The 24,590-nt window shown below is 54.4% G+C and overlaps 1 protein-coding gene and 1 non-coding gene across 2 annotated transcripts in view; one reads left to right on the forward strand and one right to left on the reverse strand.

Moving 5' to 3' along the window:
* The window catches only part of CFAP65 (cilia and flagella associated protein 65), a 46,704-nt gene extending 24,484 nt beyond the window's left edge, over nt 1–22,220 (forward strand). Inside the window, exons 16-31 of the mRNA XM_077830194.1 lie at nt 335–560; nt 1,433–1,561; nt 2,110–2,286; nt 2,946–3,012; nt 9,368–9,478; nt 10,079–10,270; nt 11,213–11,371; nt 13,471–13,614; nt 14,073–14,189; nt 14,790–14,927; nt 15,454–15,519; nt 17,073–17,287; nt 19,025–19,171; nt 19,877–20,200; nt 20,772–20,909; nt 22,097–22,220. Coding sequence (XP_077686320.1) covers nt 335–560; nt 1,433–1,561; nt 2,110–2,286; nt 2,946–3,012; nt 9,368–9,478; nt 10,079–10,270; nt 11,213–11,371; nt 13,471–13,614; nt 14,073–14,189; nt 14,790–14,927; nt 15,454–15,519; nt 17,073–17,287; nt 19,025–19,171; nt 19,877–20,200; nt 20,772–20,909; nt 22,097–22,220 — 2,474 coding nt within the window. The remainder of the gene's footprint in view (nt 1–334; nt 561–1,432; nt 1,562–2,109; nt 2,287–2,945; nt 3,013–9,367; nt 9,479–10,078; nt 10,271–11,212; nt 11,372–13,470; nt 13,615–14,072; nt 14,190–14,789; nt 14,928–15,453; nt 15,520–17,072; nt 17,288–19,024; nt 19,172–19,876; nt 20,201–20,771; nt 20,910–22,096) is intronic.
* Nucleotides 8,514–8,628, reverse strand: LOC144272514 (U5 spliceosomal RNA). Its single transcript, XR_013347577.1, has one exon. It is a non-coding gene; the product is annotated as a U5 spliceosomal RNA (small nuclear RNA).
* Nucleotides 22,221–24,590: the final 2,370 nt, after the last annotated feature.

Here is a 24,590-nt window from a genome sequence, read left to right on the forward strand (position 1 = left end):
GGGGATGTTTTGCTTTCTCCCTTGCCCCTATGCTGTCTGCAGAGATGGTGTTTGACACAGCTGAGCCCGGGGGTGCTGAGGTAGAGATGGTTCCCAGTCCACCCAGGCCCCACATTGTCCCCTCTCCTCCACATGCCGATGTCCCACCCAGGCAGCTTCCCTTTATATGTCTTATAACAGACATGGTCATGTGTTGGTTGCTTCTGAAACTTGTGCCCGGTCATGCCAGGCAGGGGTCTGGCTCTCTGTTGGGGATCCAGACCCTACTTCTAGCCCAGCCTGGGCAGCTTCCCTCAACATTGCACTGACTAGTTCTTGTCTCTCCTCCCACAAGCTCTGGATCCTGCAAACACGGTAGGGGAGCAGCAGGGCCTCTGCTGTGTAGTAGCGACAGGCGTCTACCCCTCTGTCTGCGTCACGGATGTGTGTGCAGCAGGAAGTGCCCGCGGCATCAGCAAGCTGCACCTCTGGAGGCTCTTTGCACTGGAAACTCTGAACCAGTACTTGGAGCGAGACCCCACCTCCGCAGAGCTCACCTACAGGGTTCCCACAAGACACAGGTGACTTGAGACCTGGCCCAGAGGAGTCTGTAACCTGCAGTACAATCCAGGCAGGGAAAGCATGGCCAGAGTGTTTGATTTGCAGCTCAGTGTCACCTAGAAATCTTTGCTGACTCCTTCTCAGCCCCAAAGCAGGCAGCTCCTCACCTCTCCCTGGCCCGCTGCCTGTGTGCCCTGTCTTGTCCTTTCCCCTCTGCGGGGAGGCTGTAAACCTTGGAATTTCACCTTGCCTTTCTCCCTCTCTTCTTGGGCCCATCTCCATGGACTCAGCATTGCCCTGCTGGATAGTAGCAGGGCATGGAGAATGGGAATGAGTCCCACCCCGCTCCCCTGCATGCAGCCATCCAGAGGTGATGCAGTGAGCCTGGGTGGGCACTGCTCTCCCTCAGGCCCCCATCTCCTCTCCAGGGCCCAGCGTCTGGCTGAGCTGCCATTCTGGCTGTGCTGTGTGGAGTCATCTCTCTTTTCAGGAGGGCAGTAGCGCTCCTGGGTCAGCCAGGGGGGTTCCTTGCTATGACCTGTGTTGTGCCCCCTCTAGGTACTAAGTGTGCTGTGCCTACCCAGCTTGCTCAGCCCCCACTGGGTGTTGAGATTCCCCATGTGGCAGTTTATGGGTGTGGAGGGAAGAGCCACCTTAGACAGAGGCAGCTCTCAGGAGGAGGGGAAAGTGTTTAAGCATCTGGGTGCCTCCTCTGGGCAGCTGATGTTCCTGGAGCGTGGAGCCCTCGAGAGGAGTGAAGGTCACTAGCTTCTGCTGTTACCCAAGGGAGGAGCCTCCCAGCAGTTGTGTTATGTCCAGCTCCTGCAGCACCTCCAGTGAGCTTTCCTTCCTCTTGGCTTGATTTCATCTCCTCTTTCTCTGCCCTGCACAGCATCTGCCCAGTCCCTCCCGTGCACACCCCCGTCCTGCTGGATTTCAACTTTGGGGCTGCTCCAATTGAAGCCGAGCCATCTGTGGTGATCCTCATGCTGGAGAACAATGGGGTGGTGCCGGTGGAATGGTACGTAGCTCTCGTTAAACCCAGTGCCTTCCTCTGGAATCAGAGCTGCTGCCCCAGGACACGGAGCTGCTCCCAGGGCACTGAGTGCACTTGGCATCTAAGGGGCTCTATGTTCTGAGGGGGTGAGCTGGAGGAGATTTGACAGGGGACTTCAGCGGGAGGGTTCTGAATACCCGGCTGGGCTGAACTCCGTCCCATCACCCACCTGGGGCCCTTCTACAGAGGAAAAGCTAGGGTCGCTGCCCATCACAAACTGTGCGGGACTGTCCCAGTTTTCATGGCTCCATCTTGTGTCCTGCAGGTCAGGCCTGAGACTCATGGCTCTATCTGTGTGGGGAACCCAGGATTGGGTTTCCAGAGGGTTCTGCAGACCAAGCCTGGGGGGGACTGGCAGGATGGCAGTGGTGAGGAGTTTCCAGCACTTCCATGCCTTGTGCTAAAGCTGATATCTTCATGATCCCAGACCTTGGCATATTTACCATCAGAACAAGGGGAATGATGCCCATTCTCATTCCTGTTCTGGCTGACTGGCTTTGCTGAGTCCATAGGGCCTTTCTGTTCCCGTCTGACCAGAAGATTGATGTGGAGCACTGGGCAGAAAACACAGAGTTCAACCCCAGTGAGCTGCACCAGATGAGAGTTCAGGACAACCAGCTCTTCAGTGTTTCCCCAAAGTCAGGAAGACTCTTCCCAGGACAGGAGCAAACAGTGCAGCTCTCTCACAGGTGACAGTTCATGCCCCCCTCTCCTGGGCCTTCCCTTCCACAGGAGTCAGTGCGTACCTGCCAGGATCCTCCTGTACCTCAATGCTGGAAACATTCCCATCACACGGTGTGTCCCCAGCAGGCCCCCAGAGAAGTCCCTCTGACTTTGTCCCCTTTTTTCTGACCCCAGTGTGGTCTTTACAGCAATCACGTTAATATCTTTTAAAACTGTGCTAGCTGGACAGAGTGGGGACTGGAAAGGTGGCTGGGGAGCTGCTTCCCAGAGCCGGTTTGTGTGGTTTTATCGATTAGTAGTTTTTCAAAAAATCAGGGTGGCCCAGGGACTGGCTGAGTCAGCGACAGCGGCGCTGTATAGAAAAATGAACCAGCTTTGCATTCCCTTGGGGTCTAACCCTGATTGTCCCTAACTCTTCTGGACTCCAGGAGCTCCAGGGCTCGGCCTGTACATTGGTGCGTGTCTATATCAAATACAGTTGTGCCCCTCCCTGCGTCAATGGCCCTTATTCTACGGTGACTCTCTTTAGCAGGGAGACGAATTGTCTCGCATTCACTGTATGACCCTCGATTCTGTCACTCCAGGCACAGGGTTAGATTTTTAATGTTTTCCTCTCTCTCTCTCTCTCTCTCGCTGACCCTGGTGGTTTTTCTTGCCCTGCTAGACATGATTTCGTCGGCACTGATCGGCTCCCGGTCCTGCTGAAGGTCTCCCATGGCCGAGAGATTCTGGTAAGATAGCAGGCGTTGCTTGTCGCGCAGCTAGCAGGCCAGTGAGTTCCAGGAGCTGAATTCACACGGAGGCACTTTACACAGGAGCCGCGAAGCATTCACTAAATGGTGGCCTTCCCGTGGGGTCAGTACCGAACCAGTACCTTAGCCTGGGGCTAGGGGGTGTTGTGATGGAGGTGCCTTCTTGCGGATGAGGCATGAAACCCAGATTCAATCAGTTTGTAGTCCCATGGCACCTTTCATAGATTAGGGAACACTAAATCGTCTAGTCTGTCCACCTGCATGGCACAGGCCATTGACATTCACCCAGTTACACCAGGATTGAGCCCAAGAACTCGTTTGATTAGAACAGCTTCCAGAAAGGTTCCAGTCTAGAGCTGATGACATCAAGAGAAGGAGAATCCAGCCCTTCCCGTGGGAGTTGGTTCCACTGGTTAATCACCTTCTGTTAAAAAATTGTGCTTTATTGGAATTGGACTTTGTCTGGCTTCAGCTTCCAGCCCTTGGCTCTTATTCTGCCTTTCCCTGACTACTGAGATTACAGGCCTTCTACTACCTAGCGTTTTCTCCCCTCGGCCTTCCTTTTGAGAAACGAGACAGACTGAGCTCTTTGGCAGGTGCCAGTGTGGCGGTGGCCCTGTCAGTCTGTATCCACAAAAAGAACAGGAGGACTTGGGGGACCTCAGAGACTCACACATTTATCTGAGCATATAAGTAGCTCACGAACGCTTATGCTCAAATAAATTTGTTAGTCTCTAAGGTGCCACAAATACTCATGTTCTTTTTGAGCTCTTTGAGTCTCACTCTAGGGTGTTTTTCCAGCCCTTGAATAATTTTTGTGGCTCTTTTCTGCACCATCTCCAGTTTTTCAACGTCCTCTTTAAAATATGGACCCTCTTTGCCATGTCATTGCACTGGGAGCTCACGTTCAGCTGCTTTCCCACTCTGACCCCTAAACCCTTTTCAGCATCCCTGCTTTCCAGTCCCCCATTCTGTAGGTGTGGCCTGAAGTCCTTGTTCCTGGATTTGTGACCTTGCAGTTGGCTGTAATGAAATGCAGTTTGTTTGAATGAGCTCAGCTCATCAAGTTATCCAGCTCGCTCTGTAGGACAGCCCTCCCTCATTACTACCATTCCGCCAACATTTGTGTCATCTGCAAATTTTATCAGCAGCAATTTTATATTTACATCCCGATCGTGGATGAAAATGTTGAATAGCATCAAGCCTAGAACTGCTCCCTGTTGGACCCCATAGAAATGTCCTATTCAACAAGGGTTCCCCATGATGGCTATTTTTGGAGATCTGTGAGTTAATCAGTTCTCAATACATTTAAAATGTGCTTTGTTGAACAAGACCAATTTTCCATAAGCCATGTTGACTGGCATTAATTAAGTTCCTATCCTTTATCAGTTGAACCCTGTAGAGTGGGCTACAAATGTCAGCTCCATGGCAAAATTTCCGCATGGGTGCCAGCGTCCTGCCACCTGAACCCCACTGGCGTTCTCCTTGGAGGGGGTCTGGGATTCTGCCCTGAGGATTGTTACATGGTACAGCCGGTGCAGAGGAGCCCCATCCTTCCACGGCTCCACTGGCTCCACACTCATTTCAGGAGCCAGCTCAGAACAGCCTTCCTGGTTTTTCAATCTTCCACACACTTGCCCACCCTGCAGTATCTCATGGACCTTGTTTCTCTACTTGCTTCCAGATTCCCTTTCCTAGTCTCACACTGGCTGGTTCTCTGCCGCTCCACACATTTGGTGCAAGAGTCTTCACCTCTGCAGTTCATGCCCTCTCTCTGGTATATTTACCCTCCCTTCATCACTCCTCCTCATCAACACTGTCTCACTTCAAATCCCTCTGAGATGGGCCTTCTCCTAAAGCACCAGCTGCGTTGGATCCCTGCTCTGAGCTCCAGCATGTGATCGTCAGGATCTCCCACAGCTTCTGAGGTGTGAAGGCAGCTATTCCTTCAGTGCCAGCAGGTGGTACATTTTGTCCTGCCTGTACAAAGGTGGGGACAGCAGCCCACGTGCCTTCATCTGTCAGTTCTTTTCTCCGCAACCATGAGTGAGGAGCTGCCACTTGTTCTCCCTGCCTTGCAGATCACTAAAACAGCTAAGAGCTGCTCCTGTTTTGTATTTTTCCCTGAGGGTTTCCTTGGGATTGGAACTAATTTCTCTTTCTCAGTTAGAGCCAAAGTCACCTTGTGCTCTGCTGGGCACGGCTCAGACCTCTGTGAGCCTTCCTGTCTGTCTCTGAAGTTTCCTCGGAGAGCTTTGTGTTCACATTGTGTTTTATTTTCCATTCCTTTCTTTCAGGGCTATCGTCAGCTGGAAATCCAGCCCGTTGAACAAGTTGTTCAAACAGTGGCTTAACTGTACCTTCCCCTGAAGCCCTTGGATGGGCTCCCTGTGTGATGCCGGCTTGGCACACTCCAGAGAGGGGCCGGCAGCTTTCTGCCAGCCAGCCAGGAAGGGATTAGGCCTAGAGCTCCAGAGGACAGTGGGGCACATGGCCCTGCCTTGCCCGGTAGAGACTCTAGTGGCTTAAGACCAGTGGCCACCACCATGCCCCAGACCGAGGTGCAGAGGAGAGTGAGAATGGAACGATGCTGAAGGAGTCTTGGAGAGAGCTCAGTGCTGTAGGAGCGGCCGCAGCCACTACACAGAGAGCTGCGCTGGCCCCCGTGCTCAGGGAGTCCTGGACCAGTGGAGGGGCAGATGCAGCATCTGTGCACTGAAGGGAACACCACCCTCCCGTGCACTCACAGGCTACGGTGCACCCGTGTCAAGGGTGCTGATATGCTGCATCAGAAAGGAGCTGCCCGTCCCCCACACTTTCCCTCTCCTGCACTGATATATTGTGGGGAGAGAGAGAAGGGGAAAAGGGAGAGGTATTGAGGAAACCCTTCTGCATGCCCCCTCTCCCCCCCCCGCCCATGGCACATGGAGGATGCTAGACAGGAGCTGAAGCATGATATAGAACCATAGAATCGTAGGACTGGAAGGGACCTTGAGAGGTCATCTAGTCCAGTCCCCTGCACTCATGGCAGGACTAAGTATTATCTCTAGACCGTCCCTGACAGAGGTGTGTCTAACCTGCTCTTAACAATCTCCAGTGATGGAGATTCCACATCCTCCCTGGGCAATTTATTCCCGTGCTTCACCACCCTGACAGGATGTTTTTCCTAATGTCCGACCTAAACCTCCCTTGCTGCAATTGAAGCCCATTGCTGCTTGTCCTGTGCACCATCATGTTGCGCGATGGACACTTGACAAAATTACCATATTTAGTGACAGACACTGTGGGGGGGTTATGTCAATCAGTCATTCAACGTTTCTTTCAAAATTACCACAGACCTCAAAATTTTTACCATGGACACGTTGCTGACCCCTGTTCAGAGGTTAAGGAGAACAATTTTTGTCCCTGCTCCTTGTAATAGCCTGTTATGTACTTGAAACTGTTCTCATGTCCCCTCTCAGTCTTCTCTTCTCCAGACTAAACAAATTTTTTCAACCTTCCCTCATAGGTCATGTTTTTTAGACCGTTAATCATTTTTGTTGCTCTTCTCTGGACTTTCTCCAATTTTTCCCATCTTTCCTGAATGTGGCACCCAGAACTGAACACAATACTCCAGCTGAGGCCTAATCAGCATGGAGTAGAGCGGAACAATTACTTCTTGTGTATTGCTTACCACACACCTGCTAATATGGCTCCTCCCCCTCAAGAGGAGCAGGAATGGTGCAGAAGATTGCTCTTTGCCTGCACTCATAGGAAAGAAGGGGAACAGAGACATGCCTGGGAATTCATTGAGGCTTGGAGCCATTTGGAGAATCCATCGTAGCCTCAAGGGAAACAGCTGCTTTAGTGTTTGTCCCAAGAGCTGGACCTGGGATATCTCAGATGGCATCAGTAAGCAGCTCTGGGGTGAGGGTCGTTGCCGTCTGTGTGCTTCCAGACTGGAGAGCAGACTGCCTGCAGGCTGGGGTCTGTATGATGATGTTAGGGGCATGTGGGCCAACCCAAGGCATGGATTTTCTTTGTCCATCTTTGAGCCCTAAGCACAGCTTGGTGCTGATCACTAGCAAGCCAGCCCAGAAAGGATCAAGATGATGGATCTGTTCCCACCTCTCTCTCTCCCCCCTGGCACTGCCTTTCTTCATAAGTGACCTTTTCCATCTGGAGTCTGGTCTCTTATGGGGCCTTCACTCCCTCCCCTCCCACTGGGGTGCAAGCTAATGGTCGAAAGTGACTTGTTCTGGCTTTGAGGTGACTCTAGGTTTGTGGGGGTGTTGAAGGAAACCACATTGATTTTCTGCAGGAAACTTTTTGCAGGAGCAAATTCCCAGCTCTGGGAACCTGCATGCCCCACTCTTCCAGAGAGGTGGTAGCTTTTGGCATTGGAAACCCTTTGCTTGGCCAGTCTCCATTATCCAAGGCACTGCAGCTCTGACTTCACTGTCAGAGCACAGCGGTGGAGTAGGAGAGTGGGCTGGACAGAATTTGCTGCCATCAGCGGCTTTGAAAGGAAGCCGACTGCAGGCTGTAGATGCTGAGAGAGTCTGAGCCATAGAGCCTGGTTCCCAGAGCGCAGATTAGAGTGGGGGCTTGATCACTTCCACTGAAGGGCAAGATCTTTGGGGGATCCCCACTGGCATGTGGAATCCACAGGATGGACCCCTAAATGCTTCAAGCTTTCAAAAGCTTATTAACTGGTCATTGCATATAGTTACGTGGAGCTGGCATTCTCTGAGCAACCCTGCTCCCTGCGTGGGTGTCCGTCTCTGGGCTCTGCATGCTTAGACAGACAGTGATCATCATGGGCAGACTTCCAGTGCCTACAGAGTCCATCAGTATTGGTCTCAGCCAGGATTGAAAGTATTGATCTCAGCAAGCCTGAGCCTTTTGATCTCTTTCTCTAAGTTCCATCCTGCTACTTTGATTGTCAGTTGTATGGAGACAACCGCCCGTAGGTAACATCCCCTGTGTCCAGGGGAACAGGTGTCTCACCTTGGGGATCAGAGTCCTGTGAAAGCAGGGCCCGCTGGATAAAGCCAGCAGGCCTGGCTCCCTGAGTCAAGCTCAGGAAATGGAATCTCCCACTCTCATCGGAGTGCCGGGTTTGGGGACTATCTCATGCCCAGGCACTCTTGCTTGTCTGTCTCGATTGTGAATTGTCTGGAGCAGGAACTGTCTTCCCTTGTATTTGTGCAGAGCCTGGCACAATGGAGCCCTGATCCTTGGGGCGCTAAGTATTTGTACGGTGCTCTGAGATGATAATACTGATATCGTGCCTTGGGAATCTGTTAGTGCCTGCTCTCTTCTTGTGTCAGGCTCAGCTTCCTGATCAGGGTGAGGAGGTACTTTAGAGGCACCACCAGCCTCTTGTCTACTCGGCTCTTGTTTAACTACAGAACTACATCAGCATCTCCCAGGGGTTTCTGAGAACCCAGGAATTCTGTGGGTCCTGTCTCCCCCTTGCTTTAGTAGCTCTCCCACCTGGGCTCTTAAAAAAGTTTCACAAAAAAATTGGGTAGAAACTCATAAATGTTCCTCTCCACGGAAATCTTTAGTAAAAGGTGAAAGATTTATACGATTGGAAGAAAAACCGGCTCAACCATTTCGCTGTGGAGTTCTGAGGCCTCCAAGCTTCTTGTGAACCCTGCCTACACCCTGTCCAACAGCTGTATCTGGGGCTTCCTTGGCAGTCTCCACCTCAACGCTGCAGTCACGCTCTAGATCAAACAGCTCTGGGTTTCTCCGGTGCACTCCAACGGGAAATTATAGCCTGCAGTTCCCTGCCCCGTGTGGCTCGAGGTCTGCCCTCTCAGGGGCTCCATAGAGTTGGTGAGAGGAGGACATCCAGCCTCTGAGGTTCCTTTCTGCTGCATTGCAGAGGGGACACTGTTGATAACTCCACTGGTTTGCCACTTCACATTTATGCTTGTTGGTTCCTGTGGCAGCTTCTAGGCTCCCCCACGTTAGAGAGCTCCCTGGAATGGGTCACTGTCCGAGCGTGAGGGCCTGTGACTGAGAATTGGAGGAAGGGAATCACTTACAGCTCTTCCCTGATTAGGCTGGTACCATCTCCTGGTACAGGGGATAAAGCGCCAAAGCTCTGTCTCACAGCTGTCGGGTTGGGAGTGTGCACCTATGGGGCGGGGGTGGGGATTGGTGCAATTCAAACCTTCCGAGAGGAAGACTGTACAGGTCAGTAATATTTACCTTCCTTGCTTATGCCTCTTAGCTCCTATCTGCCTCTCCTGTTATTACTGATTTAGTTCTGTAACTGTGACAGCATGATGCTTTCTTCCTGGAGAGAATTACTGGTTCTTTTCCCTGGCCTGCACTGTAGTTGAATTTCATTGGCGTGACGGTGGAACGGGAGCAGCGGTACGTTCATTTTACCTCCACTAAGCATCTGTTCACCCCCATCGCCATCGGCAGCTCCAGCCCGCCCAAACAGGTGAGCGGCCATGACTCTTAGCTACCAGCAGGCAGAGCAAAATAGCTAGAATGCCGGCCTGTGCTGGGGAGGGAAGGAAGCAATGGCACTTGTTAGGCTGTGGAATAGCCTCTCAAGGGAAGTGAGAGGCTATTCCACATCACATGGGTGGTTTGAGACTGGAACTAGCCCAAGCCCTGGAGATGGGCGTTAGGGCCTGTTCTGCACTGGGGAGGCGGGCGGGAGGTCACCATCTCTGAACTCTGGTTCCCATCTCCAAAGATCTGACTGGACTGATTGTCCCATAAGATGCTAGCATATATTGTTGATTCCTGCAGCCTGCTGCCACTGGACCTGAGTAAAACTGCGTTCGGTGGGCAGTGTGTGGGAGGAGCTGTAGCAGAAAGAGTGTATGTAGATGTGGTGATAGATGTTGGCTTTGTATGGTCACCTACCAGACCCTTTGTTATAAATTCTGGCGTTATGGGGTCTCCTCCCTCTGAACCTCTGTTCTATTAAATGCCCTGACTTGTGAACTTCATTAATCCTCATCTCAGGCCTGAGGGCTGTTTCTAACTAGTTTAACTTCAGCGTGGTACAGTGAACTTCTGTTACCTGCAGATCTATGAGCTGTACAACGGGGGCTCCATGGCTGTGGCTTATGAGGTTCAGCTGGACTCTGTGATGAAAATCCAGGAGGAGAATTTCCAGCACCCCGTGTTTGTCTGTTTGAATCCCAGGGGGGAGATCCCTCCCGGCATGACAAGCCACATTGAGTGGGTCTTCTCACCACTGGAAGCCAGAACATACTCGGTAAGATGCTCCTCAGTATAAACGAGTGATTGTGTAAAGTGCTTTCCCTGGGGCGGCTGAAGAGGCCAAGATCCTGCAGCCCTCTCTGTTCACATCAGAAATTGGCTTGGTAGGATTTAAATCATTTGTCGTCGCGAAACATTGATTTCACCTGGCATGCTGACACTGACAGAAAAAAATCTGTTGGTTACAGTGGGCAAGCACAGCCCCTGCTGGACTTAGCGCCTGCAGGGACCCGGTGTCACTCCTGGGTCTGATACTCCTCAGCTGCCCTCTGCAGCCCTGTTGCCATGACCCTGCTCACGCACTCGCTGCTGGGAGTGCGGGGCCATCCCCTGGCAGGAGCCATTCAGCAATGGGTGGTGTGCCCCACAGCTGGGGTCTTGTCCTCCTCCTTGTGCCCCTGGCCAGGGGTCTCTGCTCTACCTCGCCAGAACCTTAGCTTTCTCTGCACCTTGTGCTTGCAGGGATCTAGTGTCACTGGCCCCGTAGCCAGACAGGGAGCCCCCTGTAGCGCCACCATGAAACTGCGGGGCGAGGAATCAGGATGAGAACAGAGAGAGCCTAAATACTAGAGACTTTGGGTCTGCGTGGTTTAAAGGGGCCTTGGTGCAAAGGAGAATCAGGCTCTTGAAGTTGCAACACATCCATAACTGGCTATAGGATCAGACTGGGAAGTCTTTCAAAGGTAGTTACTCCAAAGAGGTATCTGTTGTACAGTGCTGTTACGTAACCCACATACCCAGCAGGCAGCTAGTGTCCCTGCACTTAGTGGGTCTCAGGGGGACTTGGCTAGTCAGTGTCTCTAAGAATCCCACTGCACAGGTCACTTATTCCAAACGAGGAGGCTGCAGTCCAGCTTCATTAGCAAAGACATTGCTTTGTAAGGGGGTCCCTCAAAATGCAGCCCTGAATTTATCCTGGTTGCCCTTTCTGTGGCAGGTGGATGTTCCCATCCACATCTTGGAGGGAGATTCGGCTCTGATCACCTTCCAGGGAATAGGCTACGATCCAAATATTATGGGACAGACCGCCCAGTTTGACCAAGTCTTGTCTCCTTCAGTGACTCCAGGTTCTTCAAAACTAACAGTGCCCGGGCAGGTAAGCACCAGGTGCGATGTTACCATAGCCACAGCATGGCAAGGGCAGTCATTCCAGAAGTGCATGAAAAGGTTTGAAATTGGTGGGTGGCCTCTTTTCTAGAGGCTCTGATTGCATGGGGAGCGCCTTGGCCTGATATTGGAAAAGCCAGATTCCTGCCCATGGTAGCTGTTGTCCCGAAAGACGATTTACTCGCAATTCCATCTCCACTGGAACCAGAATCAATATGGTTGTTGGGGTGTTGTCATGTGACCATCGCATTATTAAAGATTAAAGCTAGCTAACGGTCACCTTTAGTGAGTACGGCAGCTTTTCCGTGGTCATTTATTCATTAAAAGAAAGCTATGCTCCTTTCATTCCTGGGCCAGGTTCGCACACCCATGTGCTAACAGCAGTACACTAGGCATCACTTGATCCAGACACAGACATCAGGGTTGCTACTTAAACAGGCAACTAACAACTTGTTCACAGTGAAAAGTGTCGTGAGACTTGGTTGTGGGCTGCCTGGCCCAGCTGAGAGCTGGCCTGCCAGAGCCCGGATCCAGTGGTGTAACACAAGTTGAGAGGATTCAGTGTGATCACTTATGGTGGAGATGCTCTAAGCTGGCAGGAGAGAGCTCTCCGTTTGGCTTACTAATGCTGCTTTGGCAAGAGGCAACAGCTCTGTCAGCAGGAGAAGCTCTTTTGCTGAGAGAGCTCTGTCTACACTGGCACTTAGGTCACATTGCTCAGGGGGTGGATTATTTACATCACACAGAAGTGTGAAAGTTAGACCGATATAACCTGTAATGTAGACAAGGTCTTAGTAAGAGCGGAGCAGACTTCCTGTAAGGAAGATGACAGGTTTCAGAGTAGCCGCCGTGTTAGTCTGTATCCGTAAAAAGAAAAGGAGGACTTGTGGCACCTTAGATTTTATTTATTTGAGCATGAGCTTTCATGAGCTACAGCTAACTTCATCGGATGCATACAGTGGAAAATATAGTGGGGAGATTTTATAGACACAGAGAACATGAAACACTGGGTGTTACCATACAGACTGTAACAAGAGTGACCAAGAGAGGTGACAGGTTTCAGAGTAACAGCCGTGTTAGTCTGTATTCGCAAAAAGAAAAGGAGTACTTGTGGCACCTTAGAGACTAACCAATTTATTTGAGCATGAGCTTTCGTGAGCTACAGCTCACTTCATCGGATGCATTAAATAAATTGGTTAGTCTCTAAGGTGCCACAAGTCCTCCTTTTCTTTTTGCGAATACAGACTAACAGGGCTGCTACTCTGAAACCAATCAAGATGGGCCATTTCCAGCACTTTACAAGAACAGTAGGAGGGGAAATAAACAAGGGGCAATAGTTTTACTTTGTGTAATGACATCCGCTCCCAGTCTCTATTCAAGTCCAAGTTAATTGTATCCAGTTTGCAAATTAATTCCAATTCAGCAGTCTCTCGTTGGAGTCTGTTTTTGAAGTTTTTTTGTTGAAGAATTTGTAATCCGAAGCTTGTTAAACTTCTCTAACTCTTCAGTGTAATTAATTAGTGTTTGCAGCACCTTGCACCAGGCTGAGTTATGGAGTGCTTACCTGGAACTCGCAGTCCGGTCAGTGGGGATTTTGTCCAAGTCAGGACCCCAGGGTTTGCCCGCTATTACTGAGTGGGGGGTCTTCAGAACTTGCCAAAAGAGCAGCTGCTCTGATTGGAGACTCTGGCTTAGCTGCAGCTCTTGTGCTCCGGGGATGTCTCTTGTCTAACCCAGCTGCACCATGACATCCTCCGTGTCGTTACACTGCGCGGCCTGGAACCTCCTGCTGCTGGGAAGGGTTGCCACCTTGCCGAAAAGAGACAGCTTTTGTAACCTGGGCAGGGCAGTGCCCCGGTTTGCTAACCCCACCTTGGAGGACAGGAATGGCCCTAGAACCAGGCAGTAATTGTCTTGTTGGAACAGTATGTCCAGCATTATATAAATGACTAGTGTATCTGGTGCTAGCCAAACGTGACCCATCGATTGCTGGACATCAGACAGATACAGGGTAGAGCTGTGCTCGTCTCTCTGGAACGTGCACCCATCTTCTCTGGCTGAAGTTCCTGCCTGGTTTCTCTTTTCCAGACAGCCTTCTTATCCCAGCACAGGATTTGCCTTGGAAACATCCCAGTCTACAGCAAGTCCAGCCGGCTCGTCTTTCTCAACAATGCCTCTGAGAGCGAGGCAGTCATCTTTGCCTGGCACATCGGCACTTCTAGCGCCGGTGAGGTAAGTTCTGCTTTCAGCTCTGCCACGCTGGGCCGTGAAAGGGCCCTGCTCTCTGATTGCATCAGAACAAGGGGAGAGCGGGCAGTCTGATGGAGGTGGCATGTACATTAGCACATGGGGGAAGAAGGGTACTTAGAAACCTGAAGGAGCTGACTGGGGATTTGGGCAAAGCAGCAGAGCTCAGAGGAAGATAGGGAATGGGAGGTCTGGAGACTGGACTTGAGTGGATTCTAGCTGCGCAGAATCAGCAGTAGTGCATCACGCCTCCTGTTCGGCAGCCTGGGTCCCCATAACCCTTCCACACCAGTGAAACCTGTGGTAGCTCCAGGATCCCTCCCAGGTCTAGTGATTTCATGTGGAGGGCAGCCTGGGAGAATTCCCGAGGCCTGTGTTACCCAGCCAGTGAGGAGAGACATACCGGACAGAGGTCACTGTAATGAGTCCACACTGTGTCTTAGACACTACAGATCGTACCAGAGATGGGGGTCGTGCAGCCCAGGGACGGTACCCACTGCATCATCACGCTGCAAGCATCTGGGAACCCATGCTTCTACAACGCGGATCTGGTGTGTGAGGTGAGACGTGGGGGGTACCTGCCTCTTTCATCGGCTCAGTGATGCTTTCATGTCTCCCTCTAGGGCTGCCCCCAGCAACTAACAGCCTACTGCTGACAACAGAGTTCTTCTTTAGCTCATGGGCTGGAGGCCGTTGGTGTTTAGCACTAGGCATTTGGGGTTCAATCCCCACTCGTGATGGAGGTGTGGCTGTGGCTCGTCACACTAAGGTTAACTGTGAGAAATGCTTGTGTAATGAGTAATGTACTGAGCTGGGGCAGTCACTGAACTGGGGCACTTGCTTCTTGTACTGCTAGGAGCAGAATGTGTGATTCACCCATGCTGCTAATACTCTCTTGAGATCTCTTGATATGAGATCGGTCCACCTCTCTGCAGGACTCAGGGCATATCCTCCAAGGTCCTGGAAGGCACGGCAAGGGAAAAGGACCGCGGGTTTGAATGCTGGTTCGCATGACTATTGACGATCATGTATTATGAGCCAGAGAGCATGAACCATACACTGTCCATGGCCTTATGCTGTTGCAGGAAGAATGTGGCATGGGCAGCTCTCTACGCCTTCCTGCTGGCCTTGCTCCTTCTAATCTCGGGTTAGTTTCCTAGGTTGTCATGCAGCAGCCACTGGCTAAGTACGAGAAGGTGCTCCAGGAATGGGAGGCTGAGAAGGAACGGCAAACTGTGGAATTCACCATCACCGAGCAGGACCTGGGGGCCGAGAGCAATCTAAAGCAGCATGCCGGAGTAAGGAACAGTTCCTGAGAATTCTCAGCTCCCCAAGGGCACAAGATGCTTCTTTGTGTGTAATTTGTTTTTCCAGCTTCTCAGCTGCAGAGTTGCATCTGGGTTTCAGTGAGGAGCCTTCTCTAAAAATAAACCCCTCTGGGCCGATGACAGGCAAGGGGGTCATGTGACTTTCCCAAGCTTCCTGTGGTCAGTTGCTCCATGGCTACTAGAACCCAAGATGATCTTGGCTCCTTGTCTTTTGTTTTACCCACAAGAATACCTCAGTCCCTTCTGCTGCATGTGTAACACTTGAGAAAGGCTGGCATGTGTGGTAGCTTTGTAAGGAAATCAAAATGATCCTCATCCAGCAAACTCTGAATTTACTAAAGATCATCTGAGATTTGGAAGGGAATATCTGATCAGAGCCTGGTGAAGAGCAGAACCGGAGGCTCTGGAAACTGACTAACTGGGGAGTGAGATTGCTCTGTTGCGGTTGGGAGCGGGTAAAACAGAACCTGGTTCTCATTTCCTTTCCTCTGTTTAGAGCTCATCAGACTCCTCTGCAGAGGAAAAACTCACCAAGTCGCCCGCTGTGACCAGACAGTGCAAGGTAAGATGGCTCCATACCCGGAAGTAGACCGAGCCCAGCAGTGAGATCCTGGGGAATGTGGGGCAAGGAGGCTGGCTTGACAGGGTGCACAGAGCCAGTAAAACGCTTGCTTGAAAGGCTAGACTGCCACGCTGGGAGGAGATGTTCGTACATAGAAGAATTAGGCTGTTTGGCTGTGACTGTTGGCTGCTAGCTTTACAGAAGAGGTGGGTTAAATTAGAACCAAACGTACATTGATGGCTGGAGATAAGATGCTGCTGAGTGAAAGTTTTGGCACCGTGGACAGAGGGTTCTGCCTGTCATGCGGTTCATCGGCAGTGTGTTGGGGTGTCTCGAATGTGGGCTGCTCTGTGGGGGGCTGTACCAAAGGGCTGTGAGATGAAGGGTGTGACCTTAGAGAGGGTCTCAGGACCCAGGGAGTTCCAAGAGCAGGGACTGTAGGACAGACTGAGACTGAAGACGGCTCTGTGCATCTAGCATGGTGAGTCTCTCGACCTGCCAGAGCCAGCCTGGGGAGTTTCCTGGGCTGAGGGTGGGGCTGGGGAGCTGGGGGCATTCACCATACATCAGACTGGAATGGGAGGGTGGTTGGCTGGGGAAGGGAGATGACTGAGAAGGGATGAGCAGTTTAGGTGGAAGCTGCAGGCTGATTGGAACCTGCTGGCAATGACCCACCTTCCCTGTGTGAAATGTGTAGGGAGATCTCTGCCTACTTGGGCGTCCTTGACAGAAATGTTACTAATTCTCCCTTGTCAGCGGAGAAGCCAGGGCGTGACCATAGAGACTGAATTGCCCTTTCACCTGTGGATCTGACTTCACTGCAGAGTTAACACAAACTCTTCCCTGGGTGTTGCCCCAACCCTTTCCCATCTGTACACAAAACCCTCTCACCTGAGACTGATGGTGCTGGGAACTGAGTCTAGCTGGCATGACTGAGAGTATAGGCTTTCACGTGGGCTGGTAGCAGTCCACTGTGGAGTGAAGATGCAGGCTAAATCACTCGAGTGCCGACAGTCTTCCAGTGCCTTCCCACAATTCCACCTGTATCCAGCTGGACAGACAAGTTGTCCCCCAGTTCACTGGGAAAGAATCAGAGGGGCTCAGCTTAATGCAGCACAGAGAACTCTGGGGTCTGCCTCCAGAGGTCCAGGCGACACACATGGGGGTGCGCAGTGACTTGGGCAGGGCTTTGCAGTGCGGCTGCTCACCCCTGGGCTGGACTAACCCAGGCACTCAGACCTGGGCGCCAATCACCCAGGCTAATAATGTCATGAAAGGAGCTGAGGCCCTGGGTCTTAGGCAGTGTAAAGAGGAAGTTGGCCCTGCTGCTAACCTGTTGCAAGGCTGGGTAGAGGGGTCAGTCTCCATTTCATTCCTTTTGGCCTCCGTGTTTTGACACTTCCTCCTTCTCTGGTCACTGTGTGGATGGTGATGTGAGATCAGGTATCTAGACCCAGTTCTGGTCATTTCCTGCACCAGGGCTCAGTGCTGAAGGAGAAGTTAGTGCCAGCAGTAAGCTCAGTAAAAGGCTAATTTTACTTCTTCCCCAACAGACTCTGCCCCCCATTAAAAACCTCCCTGCGCCCAATCCTCCTGTCAGCCACAGTCAGAGGAGGCACCTGATAAACAAAGAAGCCAGTAGACTGTGGGCCAAACCAGAGCCTCCCAAGTCCCATCTGCTACACCTCGGAGTGACAGCCAGGTCCCATTCCATGGACGACTTCCTGAGTAACTTCTGCTCCGAGCTCCCCAAATACTTCCTTTGCCGGTAAGAAAAGACAAGCCTCTTGTTTGGAATTACATCTCCACCTGACCCAGAGCTCTTCCTGCTATGACACATGCCCACATAGCTCTTCCTGCTATGACACATTCCTGCTATGACACATGCTATGACACTTCCCACATGACACATGCTCTTCCTGCTATGACACATGCTTCCTGCTATGACACATGCTATGACACATGTCACGTCGACTCAACTCGTTGGACTAGAAACATGGCAGCTGTTTCACAGTGCACAGCAAATGCATTGGGACAAGGATGTTTCTCCGTGAGCTGCAGGAGGAATTTAGGGTGGCTGAATCCAGAAACCTGAGTTGAGATCTGGCTTGACACCTGGCTCTTGGGAAGTGAACCCGGGGATCTGTAATGCCACTGTGTCCCTTTACCTCAGCGGTTCTCAAACTGGGGGTTGTGACCCCTCAGGGGATCGTGAGGTTATTACATGGGGGTTGCAAGCTGTCATCCTCCACCTCAAACCCTGCTTCTCTCCAGCATTTATAATGGTGTTAAATATTTAAAAATCTGTGTTTTTAATTTATATGGCGGGGTCGCACTCAGAGGCTTGCTGTGTAAAAGGGTCACTAGGACAAAAGTTTGAGAACCACCAAGTGGCACCTTGTCTTCCCCTCTGCTGCCTCCAGGCCTAGCTCAGAAACCACCAGCTGATTCCCTGCCTCGCCCAGGAAAAACTATCGTCTGATCTGTGCTTGCAGGGCTCTGATGCTGGTGGGGCTCAAGGTGCTCTGCTCATTGTCAGCAGCATTAAATCCCCCAACACCGAGTGCCCCGGGTTGGAGCTGAGCAAGGGCTGAGCTCACGGCTCTCTGCCATCGACGTACATGCATTGTGACCCCCGCATGCACTGACGCTTGCCTGGGGAGTTGGGAACAGACCGGGAAGGCTCCTGGCAGACACTTGGGGCCTGGGTCCCCTCTCAGTAGTCCTGATGTGAATCAGGAGCTGTTCCTCTGGAGGGGCAATTCGGGCCCTTTGGGGGATGGTGATTGAGGGCTTCAATCATAGCTCTCCCGAGTGAGCTGCCAGCACATGTCCGCTCTCCTGCTGGCAGCCTCCCTGCTCACACCTTCCCTGAGTCTTCTGTTGGCCCAGGTAATGCATGTCGGCTGGTGCACAAGGCTGCTGCTTGGAATCGTAGGCAGGGAGCACAGGTCCCTCAGCCAGGTGCTGAGAGCCAGGTTTCAGACTGGCTGCAATTTATTGGCATCCGTAAATCCCTGTGGAACTAGCTGATCTGGTCATTGCATGTGTCAACGGAGGTGGTTGCTGCTTGTCTCAGCAGTGCCTGCGTGTGGCACAGGGGGGCGCTCTTTCAGTCCATTCTCTCACCCAGAGGTGCCTCTCTGCTCCACACTGACACTTCTGTGCCCTTCCTTGTTCCCCTTTGCTTCCAGCTGTTTGCCAGCACTGCAAGCCCTCTGGTCTACAGCATTATCCCTCCGATGGATGCTGCAGGGTCCCATGTCTTTCCAAAGCCCTGTTGTTATGTATCCTCAGAGCTGTGGTAAAAACGATTCTCTCTGCACCAAAACTTACTCGGTGCAAGGTTGGGTGAGCCAGGGGCCCCGCTCCAGCCCCTAGTGATGTGCTTGATGCTACCAACTCTAATTACCTGATCATGTCCTGGTTTCCCTCAGGCCCCCTCCCAAGTTCCAGGCACTGTACTTTGTCTCTGAGGCCCCCTCTGCTTTTTCTTATTTTGAAGGCATCTCAAGGAGATGGTGGGAGACAAGGCTGTGGGCAGGCGGAAGGACGAGGGAGGCGTCAGGACAGACCCTGTTCTTCTGGCGCTGGCTGGCTCTTCCGAACAGGAGATGCAGGTGGTGACTGACCTGCTGGCTGCTGTGATCAGGTACAGGCTCCCCTTTCCTTTCGGAGTCAGTGTCTCCCCGCTGTAATGGGGACCGGGGGGGGCCGGGACGGGGACTGCTGCAGATGGGCCCGATTCTCCGCTCCGTTCTACTGGCCTTCCACTGGCGGGAACGTTGTGTCAGACCAGTGGCGTGGAATGGGAAAGTGGGCCTGCGAAAGACAGAAGCGCAGGAGCCCTACCCTGGGGGTTGTGCATCGCCAGCCATGCTAAGCCAGGAGCGCGAGGGCTGATCAGAGGGTGTACGCGCCCTCGCATGCCCACCAGCTGCTGGGGAGGAGCTGTAATAAATGTCAGTGCCGCTTCTCCTCCTGTGTGGCTCCCAGCTGCTTGCTGGATTCTGGAACTGTCGTTTGTCCTGGCTTCGGAGCACTGCCAATCCCCCGGCTGTGGCCTTTGCACCCCACCCACCTGCAGAGTGCGAGATCCTGCTGGAGGATGCTACATTACAACTAACTGGCTGTACAGGCTCTGGGCATAGGCACTCAGGGATCGATGCCATCTTCCCCAGGGCTAGCAGGGAGCCAAGTTGGCCACTGACTCAAGTGTGAGCAGCTGGCTTACATTGATCCCTAGGGGTCACTACACTGGCAAGGACATCGGCCTCACGGGCATGCGTCTACTTATGTCAGAGGGGACCATGGCCTGTTGTTTCTGATCCCTTTGTTCCTTTCCCTCCCATCGCAGAGGCCTGCTGGAGGACATCCAGTTCCACCAGGCGGTGAGCAGGAGCCTGGATGAGCCCCTGCCTTATTTCCAGCAGGTCAGGGCTGCAGGATCAGCAAAGCACCAGGACAGGAAGCAGAGCCTGGGCGGCTCCTCCAGAGTGTCTCCTTCCCCAGCCCCTTGTGCGAAGGACAAGCCGGGAGAGGAGGAGGAGGGGGAGAGACAGGAAGAATGTGAGATGAGCCTGGTCACCTCTCCCAGGGCGGCTGGGGAGGAGCCTCCGGATAGCTTGCGTGACATCCTTCAGCAGGAACAGCTACGGGAGGAAAAGGAGACAATCACCAGGTGAGGAGGAGCCCCGGCTGGTGTGATGCAGGGAGCATGGCCATGGGGAGCCCACTGCGTGGCATTGGTGTCACCTTCGACACGAATCTGTCTCCCCCTCTCACATTGTACCTCCAGTGGGCTAGCCATGCACTATGTGTGGCCACCCACTGAGTTCTCCCGCGCAGCCTGCTAGCCACCCTCCTCTTGTGTCCAGCGGTGCGGCCTGTGCAGGTGACAGGCCCCAGCATGCAGTGCACCTGACCCGACGCAGCACTGCAGATGAGAGCAGCTGTGGACACAGCGATTCGTGCAGACGAGGCAGGGTTTTCAGACGAGGCGGTTTGGAGGCTCCTGCCCATCAGCCCCCGATTCAGGCACAGTCTGTGCCGAGAGAGTGGCTGGGCTACTCCAGGGGAGGGCATGGGATCAGGTGCTGCATTTCTCCGCTCTCCGTGTGGCTGGCCGTGGCACCTTGGCACCCGCCTTGTGCGCTAGGAGCACCTGCTGGAGCCCGGTGGGTGCCGGGGGAATCTCAGCTGCCCGCTCTGCGGCATTAAACATCCCCCGCCCGCACCTCTGGGCTTTCTAGGCTGCCAGCGTTCGGGAACCTGCTGGAGCTGGTGCTGGAGAACACTCTCCAGAACATAATGGTGGAGGCCAGCCGTGGCGAGGTGGTTCTGACGGCCCGTCCCAGGGTGATCGCCCTGCCCCCCTCCTCCGCCCAAAGGTAAGGGGAGGGAGTGCCTCCTGTGTCCGGCTGTAGTACACCTCCACTCCTGGCAACAGGGCTTGACTCTGTCGTCCCATCTGCCAGCAGCTCATGCGCCGGGTGTGAAATGGGCAGGTTCCTCCCAGAGAGTGCGACCATCACCCCGCTGCAGGATCCAGAGGGGGGCAGCAGGAATGGCCAGGGCACTGGAGAATCCAGGCCAAGGGTGTAGGCTCCAGGGGGGAGTCTCCCCTTGTGTCGTTTAATTCCTTTCCAGCGGGGGGAGGGGGAGGATGGGTGGACACCCGTCGTTTGGAGCCCTACAGTGCACCCCTGTTTAATAGGGGTGGCTGAGCGAACATCCAAACCTTCCTCACGCTGGGTCGCATTTTAAAATTGGGAGCACGGTGGGGGAGGAACGTGGGTCCAACCCCAGCCTCCTCCTGGGCACACGCTCCACGTCCGTGCGGAATTGCTGGCGCCAGGTGCGGGCAGTCATGCCGCATCTCAGCGCCTGTGGATGTGCCAGAGGAGGGGGTGCTGGGTGAGGCCAGGGGGCCAGCTGTGTGTGAGGACGAAATCCCACCCTTCATACGCGTGTCTGTGCGAGTCTGGATTTCCACAACAAGTCCTGAGCTGGGCTGGGTCAGCGGGCGAATGATCCTCAGTAGGTGTCTATATCCCAGAGCGTAATGGAGCAGCAGCCAAGCTCCGACACTCACGCTTGGCAGCCCCACACCAGGGCTTCACTGCAGCTGAGAACCCGCACACCTCTCCTGAGCTCTGACCCACCGAGAGAAACCTGTGGGGTGGGGTTGGGGGCACTTCCCTAAATGGCAGAGCTCTCGCCCACTGCTTGTGGGTTGGGCCAGAGAGGCCAAGGGAGGCAGGGCCAAGTGGTTTCATCTAGCAGGGCCGGGCACTGAGAAGCCATTTGCATGCGGGAAGGGGCAGCTGTGGGTGCTGAGGAAGGGGAGCATGGGCAGGGCAGCGGCATTCAGGGCTAGGCCAGAGGCACAGTGTTTGGGATGGGGTGGGAGAGGCTCGGTGGTTGACCTGCCCATCTCCCGGCATTACGGGGGCGGCTCCTCCTGCTGGATCCCCCAGGGCTGTGTGGTGGAGGAGGAGGGTGACGTGCAGGAGGCCCTGAGGAAAGGCCGCTGGCCGGATGCTGCCAGATCCAAAGGGAATCTCTTATCTTTCAGAGGCATCAGCCCAGCCACGCCTGGCCACCCTGCATCGCTGTCGCGCACGTCAGGGCCTGGGCCCAGCCTCCACACCGAAGGGAAGGAAACTGAGGGTCACCCTCAGATGGTCCTGTCTGCCTAGATGGCCTGCGTGGCTCAGAACCGCTGCCCATGCTAGCTGAGTTCAGCGCTCAGTCTGGTCTCTGAGGAATGGCAGCGGCCACAGCCCCTACTGGAATCCCCCACAGCAGCCGGCTCCTGGGGACCAGGCTTTCTCCACTGCTGGCCAGGTCAGAGAGGAGCCAGCCCCAAGACCCGAGGTGGGTGGCTGTGCCCAGGGGAGTTCAGCCACCTGGCACTGAGTGTGGAGGGCATCTTGCCTTGCAGCGAGCTGGGCATTTGGAGCGGGACTCTGTCGGTGAAGTGTCCCCCGCATGCCCCAGGTCGTCCCTGTGGGTGGGACGTGGGTTTTGAACATGCCTACTTTGAAATTGAGCCTGCCGCTGACGACTCCCTACCTGCGTGCTGTTCCGGTTCTCAATCTCTCTGCAGCGGCGGCAGGAACCCGGGCCCTTCTGCTGCCACAATGCCCAACGTCAGTGAAACTGGGGCAGCTCCGCTCAGGAACGGCCCGCCCGCCGTGCAGCTACCTGGCTGGCTGCAGCACTGACTCCCTCGGGTGCTACCCCCAAATAAAATGCGCTGTATGGCTGTGCCCTTCTCTGGGAGAGTGTGAGGTGGCTAACGTGTCTGGACTGAGCTCCTGCTGCCACTGGGCGCCCCCCTCGCCACTCAGAGTCCTGTTATGGCACATGGGCCCCGCAGACCCGTTCATGCTGCTCCCCCGGGGGTGGGGGGAATAGGGACCCCTGCGGACTGTGCATGGCCTGTCTGTGCCTCCCGCTCAGCACCCCGTGGTCTGGCAGGCAAGGCCAAGACCCGAGTGTTAGAGGAGAGAGATTCACCCGAAACAGGCAGGGTTAGCAATTGCCAATAGGTGGCACCAGCACCATGAGTAAAAGTACCAGATGGTTCAGCCAGACGCCTGGCCAAGGCCCCGACGCCTGGCCAAGGCCCCCCCTGCTCCCAGGCTTTGTGGGTCTGGGGAGTGGCTGGGCAGGGGAGTCACGCTGCGGAGTGCGGCTGAGCCAGAGTGGGCCCCACCCCTCCGGCCAGCTCCTGCGTGGGGTAACACGAGGGTGCAAGACACAGCTCTGGCCGCCCACCTCTACCCCTTTTTCCAGCCATCTTTTGGGCACGTGCCTGGCCATGAGCCAGGCCAGTTGTGCTGTGCCTGGCACATAGGCAGTGCGGGCTGGCACCATGGCCCTGGTGCAGCAGCCTGGGCAGTGCATTGTGCCTGGCACACAGGCAGTGCGGGCTGGCACCATGGCCCTGGTGCAGCAGCCTGGGCAGTGCATTGTGCCTGGCACACAGGCAGTGCGGGCTGGCACCATGGCCCTGGTGCAGCAGCCTGGGCAGTGCATCGTGCCTGGCACACAGGCAGTGCGGGCTGGCACCATGGCCCTGGTGCAGCAGCCTGGGCAGTGCATCGTGCCTGGCACACAGGCAGTGCGGGCTGGCACCATGGCCCTGGTGCAGCAGCCTGGGCAGTGCATTGTGCCTGGTGCCCGGGCAGCGCTGCACTGCATGTTCCTCTCTAGTTGGGTCCTGTGGTACTGACCCGATACCCCTGGTGCCTGGGGAGTGAGGGGGGGTGAAGTGCCCCAGGTGCCCGGAGCAGTGCTGGCAGTGGGTGCAGGAGGCACCACTCGCTTGCTGTACCCAGGGACATGACACAGCTGAACCCAGCACTCAGCTACGAGCAGCAGTTGCATGTTTGTAAATGTCCCCAAGCCGCAGGGCTGGGCTGTTCCTGTTGTCAGAGAGACAGCGAGGGCCCATCTGGCTGCTCCAGAGCTCAGCCAGGTGCCTGGGGGCTCCAGATGGAGTCTGGATCCTTCTCCTGAGCAGCCTGCTCCCCTCCTCTGAGCTGGGGCTGCAGTTCTCCCCAGCGGGGCCTTCTGCTCAGCCGAGCTGAGAGCACCGCGTGAGGTGTCCCCACCGCCCAGCCCAGCCCATTGTGATCCACAGCTCATTGCACCAGGGCGCTGGCTGCTTTCTCTGCCTGGGCGGAACCTGTGCTCCGGGGGCACCCTGTCCCAGGCCAGTGGAATGCTTGGCACAGCTTGGGTTGGGATCCTGGCACATCATGCAAGCTCACCCTGGCTGGGGAGGGGAAGAGCTGGTGCTGGTAATTCAATAGGGGGCACTCTCCCGTCCGTGCTGACCCAGCATGGTTCTAGTGTAGGGGCGCTGTACTGCAGGGAGCAGGGTGGGTGAATCGTTAGGGGGTGCTGTCCCCCTCCCCTCTGAGTCGGTGCTGACCTCAGCGTCCCAGCTCGGGGTATGGGGCACTGTGCCGCTGGAGGGAACACTTTTAATGAGGTGGGAAATGGACCTGCGGACTCCTGGATCACACCACGAAGGGGGGTGAACCCAGTGCCCAAGT

The sequence above is a fragment of the Eretmochelys imbricata genome, chromosome 11 (genome assembly GCF_965152235.1).
Source record: "Eretmochelys imbricata isolate rEreImb1 chromosome 11, rEreImb1.hap1, whole genome shotgun sequence".
In the NCBI taxonomy this organism is placed as follows: domain Eukaryota; kingdom Metazoa; phylum Chordata; order Testudines; family Cheloniidae; genus Eretmochelys; species Eretmochelys imbricata.